Here is a 12,682-nt window from a genome sequence, read left to right as displayed (position 1 = left end):
CAGGTTTTTATATTAATGTTATACTAGCTACATGAAACGAGTTGGGGAGTTTATCCTTTTTTAAAAAATTTGGGATACTTTAAATCACATTAGAATCATCTCTCAAAGATGGTGCTGTGGGAAGACATGGAGTTTGAGTCTCCCCACAACTAGGGCACCTGCCGGACACTGGTGGGGGACCCCGATGCCCAAGGAGATGGGAAGAACCCCCAAGATAACTGGTAGGACGTAGGGGGACTGAAGGGGGAGGAGAAGTGGAGGCTGGACAGGACCGGTGTCCCTGAAGGGTGGCTGAGAGGGGGCAGGGGTTCCCACGCCTGGAGGGACCCTCAGGGGCTCGGATCAGGAGGGAGCGTGCGCAGCGTTTCCCCTGCCCAATCGGCAGGGGAAATCTACCCGGCTCTCCGGCTGGGTCCTACACCCTCAGAGGTCCCCTCTGGGCTGGGTTGGTCCTGGGGGCATAGGAGGGAGGCTGGGGAGATCAGGAGAGGCGGATGGGAGGGGCCCTACAGGACCAGAGGAGCAGGAGAGGAACAAGGGCGTTTCCCCCTGCCCACTTGAGCCCAGGAAGCCTGCTGGGCTCCAAGGTGAGTCTCCCACCCTCTGAAACTACAGGTGGGAGGCACGCCTGGGCCCCTTCTGTTCTGTTGTGCCTAAGCCCCAACTCCCACACCCCACAGGGCCTTTTCCAGCCCTGTGGGTCCTAAGCATAGGCCCCGCCCACCGCCCGAACCTCACCCCTGCTTAGGCCCCGCCCTCCACAGCCAAGGCCTTTTCTGCCTTTTTTTTTCTTTTCTCTTCTTTTTTACTGTTGTGGTTTTGTTTTACCTTCTGGTTGTTGTCTCATCTATATATATTTTTTTCTAACATATCTGTTAGTTTCCTAGTCTAATTTTATTTTTTACTTTGTTATTGTTCTTTTTTCCTTTTTTTTTTTTGCTGCCCCGGGAAGCTTGCGGGATCTTGGTCACGAGCTGGGGATCAGGCCAAAGCTCCTGTGGTGGGAGCTCTGAGTCTGAACCACTGGACTAACAGAGAACCTCAGACCCCAGGTAATATTTATTGGAGTGAGCGTTCCTGGAGGTCCTCATCTCAGCACAAGACCCAGTTCTACACAACAGCCTAAAAACTCCAGTGTTGGAAGCCTCAGGCCAAACAACCATTAAGACAGGAACACAATCCCACTCATAAAAAAAGGGAAAAAAAATGAGATGGCAAAAAGATATGTCACAGATGAAGGAGAAAGGTAGAAACCTATGAGACCAAATAAATGAAGAGGAAATAGGCAATCTACCCGAAAAAGAATTCAGAGTGGGCTTCCCTGGTGTGCAGTGGTTGAGAATCTGCTTGCTAATGCAGGGGACACGGGTTCGAGCCCTGGTCTGGGAAGATCCCACATGCCGCGGAGCAACTGGGCCCGTGAGCCACAACTCCTGAGCCTGCGCGTCTGAAGCCTGTGCTCTGCAACAAGAGAGGCCGCGATAGTGAGAGGCCCACGCACCACGATGAAGAGTGGCCCCCGCTTGCCACAACTAGAGAAAAGCCCTCGCACAGAAACGAAGACCCAACACAGCAAAAATAAATTAATTAATAAAAGTTCTTTCCTTTAAAAAAAAAGAATTCAGAGTAATGATAGTAAAAGGGACCCAAATCGGGCTTCCCTGGTGGCACAGTGGTTGAGAGTCCACCTGCCAATGCAGGGGACACGGGTTCATGCCCCAATCCGGGAAGATCCCACATGCCGTGGAGCAGCTGGGCCCGTGAGCCATGGCCACTGAGCCTGCGAGTCCGGAGCCTGTGCTCCACAATGGGAGAGGCCACAGCAGTGAGAGGCCCACGTACTGCAAAAAAAAAAAAAAAAAAAAAAAATGACCCAAATCTTGGAAATAGAATAGAGGCACAGATTGAGAAAATACAAGAAATGTTTAACAAAGATCTAGAAGAACTAAAGAACAAACAAACTGACATGAACAACACAATAACTGAAATGAAAAATACACTAGAAGGAATCAGTAGCACAATAACTGAGGCAGAAGAACGAATAAGTGAGCTGGAAGACAAAATGGTGGAAATAACTGCCAAGGAGCAGAATAAAGAAAAAAGACTGATAAGAATTGAAGACAATCTCAGAGACCTCCAGGACAACACTAAATGCACCAACATTCAAACTATAGGGGGTCCCAGAAGAAGAGAAAAAGAAAGGGTCTGAGAAAGTATTTGAAGAGATTATAGTGGAAAAGTTCCCTAACATGGGAAAGGAAATAGTCTCCCAAGTCCAGGAAGCACAGAGAGTCCCATACAGGATAAACCCTAGGAGAAACACACCAAGACACATATTAATCAAAATAACAAAAATTGGGCTTCCCTGGTGGCGCAGTGGTTGAGAGTCCGCCTGCCGATGCAGGGGACACGGGTTCGTGCCCCGGTCCGGGAAGATCCCACATGCCGTGGAGCAACTGGGCCCGTGAGTCATGGCCACTGAGCCTGCGCATCCAGAGCCTGTGCTCCGAAACGGGAGAGGCCGCAACAGTAAGAGGCCCGCGTACCGCAAAATAAATAAATAAATAAATAAATAAAAATCCTAAAAAAAAAAAAATAAATAACAAAAATTAAATTCAATGAAACAATATTAAAAGCAGCAAGGGAAAAACAGAAAATAACATACAAAGAATCCCCATAAGGTTATCAGCTGATTTTTTAGCAGAAACTCTGCAGGCCAGAAGGGAGTGGTAGGATATACTTAAAGGGATGAAAGAGAAAAACCTACAACCAAGATTACTCTATGCAGCAAGGATCTCATTCAGATTCGATGGAGAAGTCAAAAGCTTTTCAGACAAGCAAAAGCTAAGAGAAGTCAGCATGACCAAACCAGCTTTACAACAAATGCTAAAGAAACTTCTCTAGGTGGGAGACACAAGAGAAGAAGATCCACAAAAACAAACCCAAACAAAGTGAGAGAGTGGCATGGACATATATACATTACCAAATGTAAAATAGATAGCTAGTGAGAAGCAGCCACATAGCACAGGGAGATCAGCTCGGTGCTTTGTGTCCACCTACAGGGGTGGGATAGGGAGGGTGGGAGGGAGACACAAGAGGGAGGAGATATGGGGATGTACGTATATGTATAGCTGATTCATTTCATTATACGGCAGAAACTAACACACCATTGTAAAGCAATTATACTCCAGTAAAGATGTTACAAAAGAAAACCCAAAACAATTAAGAAAATGGTAATAGGAACATACATATCAATAATAACCTTGAATGTAAATGGATTAAATGCCCCAACCAAAAGACGCAGACTGGCTGAATGGATACAAAAGCAAGACCCATATATATGCTGTCACCAAGAGACCCACTTCAGACCTAGGGAGACATACAGACTGAAAGTGAAGGGATGGAAAAAGATATTCCATGCAAATGGAAATCAAAAGGAAGCTGGAGTAGCAATACTCCTATCAGATAAAATAGACTTTAAAATAATGACATTACAAGAGATAAGGCAGGACACTACATAATGATCAAGGGATCAATCCAAGAAGAAGATATAACAATTATAAATGTTTATGGACCCAACACAGGAGCACCTCAACACATAAGGCAAATGCTAACAACCATAAAGGGGAAATCGACAGTAACACAATAATAGTAGAGGACTTTAACACCCCACTTACACCAATGGACAGATCATCCAAACAGAAAATAAATAAGGAAACACAAGCTTTAGATGACATAATAGACCAGATAGATTTAACTGATATTTATAGAACATTCCACCCAAAAGTGGCAGAATACACTTTCTTCTCAAGAGCAAACAGAACGTCCTCCAAGATAGATCACATCTTGGGTCACAAATCAAGCCTCAGAAAATTTAATAAAATTGAAATCATATCAAACATCTTTTCTGACCACAACACTATGAGACTGGAAATCAATTACAGGAAAAAAACTGTAAAAACCACAAATACATGGAGGCTAAAAAGTGCACTACTAAATAACAAAGAGATCACTGAAGAAATCAAAGAGGAAATTTAAAAATACATAAAAACAAATGACAGTGAAAACACAGTGACCCAAAAGCAGTTCTAAGAGGGAAGTTTATAGCAATTCAATCTCACCTCAAGAAACAAGAAAAATCTCAGATACACAATCTAACCCTACACCTAAAGCAACTAGAGAAAGAAGAAAAAGAAAACCCAAAGTCAGTACAAAGAAAGAAATCATAAAGATCAGAGAAGAAATAAATGAAATACAAACAAAGAAAACAATAGCAAAGATCAATAAAACTAAAAGCTGGTTCTTTGAGAAGATAAACAAAATTGATAAACCCATAGCCAGACTCATCAAGAAAAAAAGGGAGAGGATGCAAATCAATAAAATTAGAAATGAAAAAGGAGAAATCATAACTGACTCTGCAGAAATACAAAGCATTATAAAAGACTACTACAAACAACTATATCCCAATAAAATGGACAACCATGAAGAAATGGACAGATTCTTGGAAAGGTACAGTTTTCCAAGACTGAATCAGGAAGAATTAGAAAATATAAACAGACCTATCACAAGTAATGAAATTGAAACTGTAATTTAAAATCTTTCAAAAAACAAAAGCCCAGGACCAGATGGCTTCACAGGTGAATTCTATCCAACATTTAGAGAAGAGATAACACCTATCCTTCTCAAACTCTTCCAAAAAATTGCAGAGGAAGGAACACTCCCAAATTCATTCTATGAGGCCACCATCACCCTGACACCAAAACCAGACAAAAATATCACAAAAAAAGAAAATTATAGACCAATATCACTGATGAACATAGATGCAAAAGCCCTGAACAAAATACTAGCAAACAGAATCCAACAACATATTAAAAGGACCATACACCATGATCAAGTGGGATTTATTCCAGGGATGCAAGGATTCTTCAATATACGCAAAACAACCAGTGTGATACACCAAATTAACAAATTAAGGAATAAAAACCAAATGATCACCTCAGTAGATGCAGAAAAAGCTTTTGACAAAATTCAACACCATTTATGATAAAAAAAAAAAACCTCTCCAGAAAATGGGCATAGAGGGAAACTACCTCAACATAATAAAAGGACACATATGACAAACCCACAGCAAACATCATACTCAATGGTGAAAAACTGAAAGCATTTCCACTAAGATCAGGAACAAGACAAGGATATCCACTCTTGCCACTCTTATTCAACATAGTTTTGGAAGTCCTAGTCATGTCAATCAGAGAAGAAAAAGAAACAAAAGGGATACAGATTGGAAAAGAAGTAAAACTGTCACTGTTTTCAGATGACATGATACTATACATAGAAAATCCTAAAGATGCCACCAGAAAACTACTAGAGCTAATCAATGAATTTGGTAAGGTTGCAGGATACAAAATTAATTCCCAGAAATCTCTGGCATTCCTATACACTAACAATGAAAAATCAGAAAGAGAAATTAAGGAAACAAACCCATTTACCATCGCAACAAAAAGAATAAAATACCTAGGAATAAACCTACCTAAGGAGGCAAAAGACCTGTACTCAGAAAACTATAAAACACTGATGAAAGAAATCAAAAATGACATAAACAGATGGAGAAATATACCATGTTCTTGGATTGGAAGAATCAATATTGTGAAAATGAGTATACTACCCAAAGCAATCTACAGATTCAATGCAATCTCTATCAAACTGTCAATGACATTCTTCACAGGATTCAAACAAAAAATTTTAAATTCATATAGAAACATAACAGAGCCTGAATAGCCAAAGCAATCTTGAGAAAGAAAAACAGAGCTGGAGGAATCAGGCTCCCTGACTTCAAACTTTATTACAAAGCTACAGTAGTCAAGACAGTACGATACTGGCACAAAAACAGAAATCTAGATCAATGAATGGTACAGAATAGAAAGCCCAGAGATAAACCCATGCACATATGGTCACCTAATTTATGACAAAGGAAGCAAGAACATACAATGGAGAAAAGACAGCCTCTTCAGTAAGTGGTGCTGGGAAAACTGGACAGCTACATGTAAAAGAATGAAATTAGAACACTCCCTAACACCATACACAAAAATAAACTCCAAATGGATTAAAGACCTAAATGTAAGACCTGAAACTATAAAACTCTTAGAGGAAAACATAGGAAAAACACTCTGACATAATCCACAACAAGATCCTTTTTGACCCACCTCCTAGAGTAATGGAAATAAAAACAAAAATAAACAAATGTGATCTAATGAAACTTAAAATCTTTTGCACAGCAAAGGAAACCTTAAGCAAAATGAAAAGACAACCCTCAGAATGGGAGAAAATAGTTGCAAGCGAAGCAACTGACAAAGGATTAATCTCCAAAATATACAAACAGCTCACGCAGCTCAGTATCAAAGAAACAAACAATTCAATTAAAAAATGGGTGGAAGACCTAAATAGACATGTCACCAAAGAAGACATACAGATGGCCAAGAGACAGATGAAAAGATGCTCAACGTCACTAATTATTAGAGAAATGCAAATCAAAATTACAATGAGGTATCACCTCACACCTGTCAGAACGGCCATTATCAAAAAGTCTAGAAAAAATAAAGGCTGGAAAGGGTGTGGTGAAAAGGGAACGCTCCTTGCACTGTTGGTGAGAATATAAATTGATACAACCACTATGGAGAACAGTATGAAGTTTCCTTAAAATACTAAAAATAGAATTACCATATGACCCAGTGATCCCACTACTGGGCATATACCCTGAGAAAACCATAATTCAAAAACAGACATGTATCACAATGTTCACTGCAGCACTGTTTACAGTAGCCAGGACATGGAACCAACCTAAATGCCCGTCAACAGATGAATGGATAAAGAAGATGTGGCACATATATACAATGGAATATTACTCAGCCATAGAAAGAAACGAAATTGAGTTATTTGTAGTGAGGTGGTTGGATGTAAAGTCTGTCATACAGAGTGAAGTAAGTCAGAAAGAGAAAAACAAATACCATATGCTAACACATATATATGGAATCTAAAAAGAAAAAAAAGGTACTGATGAACCTAGGGGCAGGGCAGGAATAAAGACATAGACATAAGAGAATGGACTTGAGGACACGGGGTCGGGGAGGGGGAAGCTGGGGCAAAGTGAGAGTAGCATCGACATATGTACACTGCTGAATGTAAAATAGATAGCTAGTGGGAAGCAGCAGCATGGCACAGGGAGATCAGCTCGATGCTTTGCGATGACCTAGAGCGGTGGGATAGGGAGGGTGGGAGGGAGGCTCAAGAGGGAGGGGGATATGGGGATATATATATGCATATGGCTGATTCGCTTTGTTGTACAACAAACAAACTAACGCAGTATTGTGCAGCAGTTATACTCCAATAAAGATCTATTTTTAAAAAGTGATTCATATAAAATTTTTTTAAATAAAATAAAAAATAAAATAAATTTAGGGCATTCCCTGGCTGTCCAGTGGTTAGGACCCTGTGCTTCCACTGCTGGGGGCACGGGTTCAATCCCTGGTCAGGGAACTAAGATCCCATATGCCCTGTGGTACAGCCAAAAAAAATAATAATAAATAAAATTTAAAAGAAGTGACTCAGATCCCCTTCTCCAGTTATCAAAGAAATCAACATTATCTTTTCGTTTCTTAGGATTTGATTCTAAAGAAGGAAGTTGGTATCATTATATCAGAGTCAAATTCAATCAGTAAGAAAAGCATCTTTGTAGCACAGTCATCTAAAATCACAAACTTCAACAACCTTAGAAATATGCTGATTGAACTACTCACAGAGAAGGACAATTAAGTAAATCTGAAACATGCTGATGCTAAAGCTCATTTCAACTTTAAGAGAACAATATGAACAAAAAGTCACAAGTTTGATGGGAAATTTCCATTCTGGTCCTATTAAGTATTTTAATTACATCTGTTAATCTGGAGATGTGCTCTGCAACTGGGAAATCATGAAGCAAATTTAACAGAATTGCTCTCAGAAAAGAATTACCACTCATCAAAACCTCTGAAAGATTAAAACTATAATTCTGAAAAATAGGTTTTTTTGCTTTGCTCCACCTTTTTTTTCTTTTTTTCTTGATATAGTAAATGCCCCGAGGCTCTGACCCAGCTTCAGAAAAAAAGTCAGTAGAGTGGATTAGGGAGGAAAAAAATATGTATCCAATTGAGGATGAGCAAAAGGGTAACAGGAATTAAGAACTGACACGGAAAAGGAACACCCTAAAAGTATGTATATAAGGGCCAAAAAGGCAGCCTGCAAATAGGCTGTTCCCGATCAACTCTCCTCCTCACCCGGACAAACCAACCCTTTTCAGGAACACCATGTCTTGCTCATCTTGCGTGTCCTCCTCCAGGGCTGGTGGTAGCAGCTTCAGCAGTGGAAGCAGATGCAGTCTGGGGGGAGGCTCTGCCCGGGGATTCTGAGGAGGGGCCGGCAGCTGTGGCCTGAGTGGGGGCTCCAGCATGGGCTTTGGAGGCAGCTTTGGAGGGGGTTTTGGTAGCTGCTCAATAGGGGGCGGTTTGGGAGGAGCTTCAGGCTCTGGGATTGGCTTTGGTGGAGGGGCTGGATTCGGGGGGGCTGGATTCCGCAGGGGGTGCTAGTGGAGGCTTCTACAGCTATGGTGGTGGTATGGGTGGTGGTGTTGGCCATAGGGGGCTTTTCTGTGGAGGTGAAAAGCAAACCATGCAGAACCTCAGTGACTAGCTGGCCAATTACCTAGACAAAGTCAGAGCCCTGGAGGAGGCTAACGCTGATCTGGAGAACAAAATCAAGGAGCGGTATGACAAATTTGGGCCTGGGTCTGGAGACGGTGGAGCTGGAAGAGATTACAGCAAATACCATCCAATCATTGAAGACCTTAGGAATCAGGTGAGACACTAGCCAGGTCTGAATTTCTATTACTTCTGTAGCTTTCCCATTTATTCAGATCATGGACCATGATGGTGAATTTAAATCAAGGAATTATTTAAAAACATATCTGTTTTGTTGTATATGTAAAATGGGACTTGGTGTGCTTTAACTATGACAGTATTGTATACACGACATCCAACCACATTAATTTTGTTTGCATCTTACATTTGAGTATTTCTACATAAGAGTAAAATTTATACAATGCCAGGTAGCTAATTAACGTAAGAGTGATGGCTATGAGTTGACACAAGCTTCATCTAATTATTTTGTGATTAATTCTGGCAGGTTGACGTATTTTAGTGTCTTGCTAGATTTAAATAGTCTTACAACTATTTTTCTTCCTAGAAAGTCTGGTGCAAATATTGTATGAGAATGTGGTGGAATCTAAAATGTTTAACCACGGTGTATGGGAAGTATATTTTTAAAGACTTTTTTGGAAGTGGAATTCATGTTTCACACTGTTTCTGAAAGAGCCCATAGAACTGATCTTCCAAAGCATCAGAAATATTCAGAGGATTGTGTTCTGTAAAACAATGTTCCATGCCCATTCCAATAAATGTGCAAGCTGTTAATTTTTGCAGAAAGATGTCTAAATACATTAGGATTATCAATGCAGGTGTCATTACTAAGCAGATTTTCAAAGTAATTCACCTTTAAAAGCTAACTCAGGAGACATCTACTCTCACAGGTGGGCATGTAGACGCAGGTAAAAAGCACCCATGATTTATTCACTATTATTGTCTTTTCTAGATCCTTACTGCCACTACTGAAAATGCTGGGGGCTTCCCTGGTGGCGCAGTGGTTGAGAGTCCGCCTGCCGATGCAGGGAATACAGGTTCGTGCCGCGGTCCGGGAAGATCCCACATGCCGCGGAGTGGCTGGGCCCGTGAGCTATGGCCACTGAGCCTGCGCGTCCGGAGACTGTGCTCCGCAACGGGAGAGGCCACAACACTGAGAGGCCCGCTTACGGCAAAAAAAGAAAAGAAAAGAAAAGAAAATGCTGGGATTGTTCTGCAAATTGACAATGCCAGACTGACTGCTGATGACTTCAGACTGAAGTAAGAAAAATGAAGACTTGAAAACAAACGTCCTAGGGGAAATAAAATTCAATCCCTTGGCTTAGTTTACTCTAAATTTTAAAGAAACCTTTTAGGGGATCAAGACCTGAATTCACAAACATCCCAAGGGTATATTTTCAAAACCATCATTCCACCAACAAGAAAAGAAAGGCAAATTCAGGATGAAATTTTTGTTATCAAAAATATTGGCCATCAATAGAATTAACGTAAGGCTCAGATTTTTCTTTACAAGGGAAAAACCCCTAAGAGAAAACTTAGCCTCCAATGATCAAATTGCTCAGGGGAGAAAATATTTTCTTGAATATGTAAGAATGGACTGTACTCTTTGAACTGGGCTGTCTGTACCCTTCCAGCTACAAGAACGAGCTGCATCTCCGGCAGACCATGGAGGCTGACATCAATGTCCTGCAAAAAGTCCTGGATGACCTGACCATGACTCGCTCTGACTTGGAGATGCAGACTGAGAGCCTCACAGAGGAGCTGGCCTACCTGAAGAAGAACCACCAGGAGGTAGAAACAGGATCCACGATTAAATGACTCTGGCCTACAGAGTTTCCCCCACATCCATTCTATGACAGTAAATTCCATCTGGATGGATTTCCAACTTCTATAACTGGGGGAGAAAAGTAGTGATGAGAAAATTATATGTGAATTTGTTGCGTTCTTTTTTCCCTTCAGTGTCCTAGTTTTAACTTTTTGTTGGCTTAAGCACATTTTAGGAAGTCATTACTTTTCAGTTTTCATCACTCTGGTCTATTTTCCCTTCATGCTAGAAATGAAGAGTATGCGACGAAGCTCCGGAGGGGGTGTGACAGTAGAACTGAACCCAGGGACGGACCTAAGTTACTGAATGACATGAGGGCACAGCATGAGGAGCTGGCTGAGCAGAACCGCCGCAAGGCTGAAGAGCAGTTCAACGAGCAGGTAGATCATCACCCTGAGCCTCCGAGCCCTGCCCGCGGACACACACATGCCACTTCCGCTCATCTCATCAGCCTCATCTCATCAGCCCCATCTCATCAGCCTCAACTCATCATCAGCCTGCAATGGGATTGCATTTTATTTGTATTTAGAGCGCATCTCTGCAGGCACAGATCTCTACTGATGCTGATGCCAGGTCAGCCAGTTCCACCAGGAATGAGATCACAGAACTGAAACGCACTCTGCAAGCCCTGGAAATTGAGCTGCAGTCCCAACTGGCCATGGTTTGTGCAAAGAGCTTTTCAAAAATCTCCAATGGAGCAATTCGGTTTTCTTTGCCAAGATGTTCCACTTGGCACATAATAAAAGCTGGATTAGGGAGGACTGTATTGTGGTTGTTGAAAGCATGAGACGTTCCAGTTAAAAGTAATATATTTATTTCTAAAAAAGATTTCATTTTAAAAAAGTAATGGCAACAAAAATTAAGAAAGCAATGATAGAGCAATAGAGGTTGTAACTCATGGAAAGTGCATTTCTCCCAGTATCCTATAAAATGTATTCTTTTAATCATCCAATGATTTATTTTCATCATGAAATTTTTATTTGCTTTTTCCCTTAGAAAAGCTCCCTGGAAGGGACCTTGGCTGACACAGAGGCTGGCTACATGGCACAGCTGTCACAAATTCAGATGCAGATCAGCGGCCTGGAGGAGCAGATCTGCCAGATCCGGGGTGAGACTGAATGCCAGAACACAGAGTATGAGCAGCTGTTGGGCATCAAGACCCGCCTGGAGATGGAGATTGATACCTACCACTGCCTGCTTGATGGAGAAGGAGGGTAAATGAAAGTCAGGAACATGCTAAACGCAGACCTTGGTGTATTTACATTATGAAACCAAAAAGGGGCTTGGGGAGCAGACTTGTATTTATAAAGTAAAAGAGTCCAATAAAATGACAGCTGCCTTCATGGGAAAGAGCCCTCTGCATGGAGGGTTTCTCCTGCCTTTGCAAACTGCAAAGGAAAACAATTCTTTTTTTCTCCAGTGGTTCTGGTTTTGGAGGATCTGATTTTAGAAACTCGGGATCAGAAACACGGGGTCCAGAAACACCAGATCCAGGGATTCATCCATGTCTAGTGATTCAAGATCTGGAAGCTGTTCTGTCCAAGGAAGAGGTAGATATTTTTTTCATGTTCCTGATAATTTTATAATTGAAACGTAAAGGCACACATTGCTTGTCATATAAAAAGTGTATACTAGCGTTCACGTCATCTTACCCAGACAGAACATACTCAGTGAATGCATTTGGATTTCTCTTGATCTATGTTTCTGTGACAGTTTCCAGACTGACATTGTGATTCTTTGATTTTCAGATCCAAGCAAGACTAGAGTGACTAAGACCATCGCAGAGGAGGTGGTGGATGGCAAAGTTGTCTCATCTCAAGTCAGCAATGTTTCTGAGGTGAAACTTAAATAGGCAATTTCCAGATCAACAACAGTGTCCTTCAGAGAAAAAAATCTAAACAACACGAATGAAGAAGCTGCATCAATTTAGCCATCTTTCCGGCTAACTTCGGGAAAAAGTTTCCATACAGAAATAGATGACTAACCAATTTTTCTGCATCTTTTTCTTTTCTTATTAGAATTCTCTTGAAAAAGTTGAAACGACAGCTTTGCTCTAATTGTTTCTATGCTTCAATAAATTTACTTTTGCAAGTCAACTAAATTATTTCTGAACTTTTTAAAAGAAATTCAA

General features: G+C 41.2%; 1 protein-coding gene across 1 annotated transcript in view; it reads left to right on the top strand.

The window, feature by feature from the left end:
* The window catches only part of KRT24 (keratin 24), a 43,299-nt gene extending 30,896 nt beyond the window's left edge, over window positions 1-12,403 (top strand). The window contains 12 exon segments of the mRNA XM_060081694.1: window positions 8,372-8,571; window positions 8,609-8,886; window positions 9,679-9,702; window positions 9,913-9,986; window positions 10,361-10,516; window positions 10,779-10,843; window positions 10,846-10,931; window positions 11,081-11,212; window positions 11,548-11,765; window positions 11,972-12,020; window positions 12,023-12,101; window positions 12,300-12,403. Coding sequence (XP_059937677.1) covers window positions 8,372-8,571; window positions 8,609-8,886; window positions 9,679-9,702; window positions 9,913-9,986; window positions 10,361-10,516; window positions 10,779-10,843; window positions 10,846-10,931; window positions 11,081-11,212; window positions 11,548-11,765; window positions 11,972-12,020; window positions 12,023-12,101; window positions 12,300-12,403 — 1,465 coding nt within the window.
* Window positions 12,404-12,682: the final 279 nt, after the last annotated feature.

This window comes from Mesoplodon densirostris, chromosome 18 (genome assembly GCF_025265405.1).
Source record: "Mesoplodon densirostris isolate mMesDen1 chromosome 18, mMesDen1 primary haplotype, whole genome shotgun sequence".
Taxonomy (NCBI): Eukaryota; Metazoa; Chordata; class Mammalia; order Artiodactyla; family Ziphiidae; genus Mesoplodon; species Mesoplodon densirostris.
This window is presented reverse-complemented; position numbering and strand designations above follow the sequence as displayed.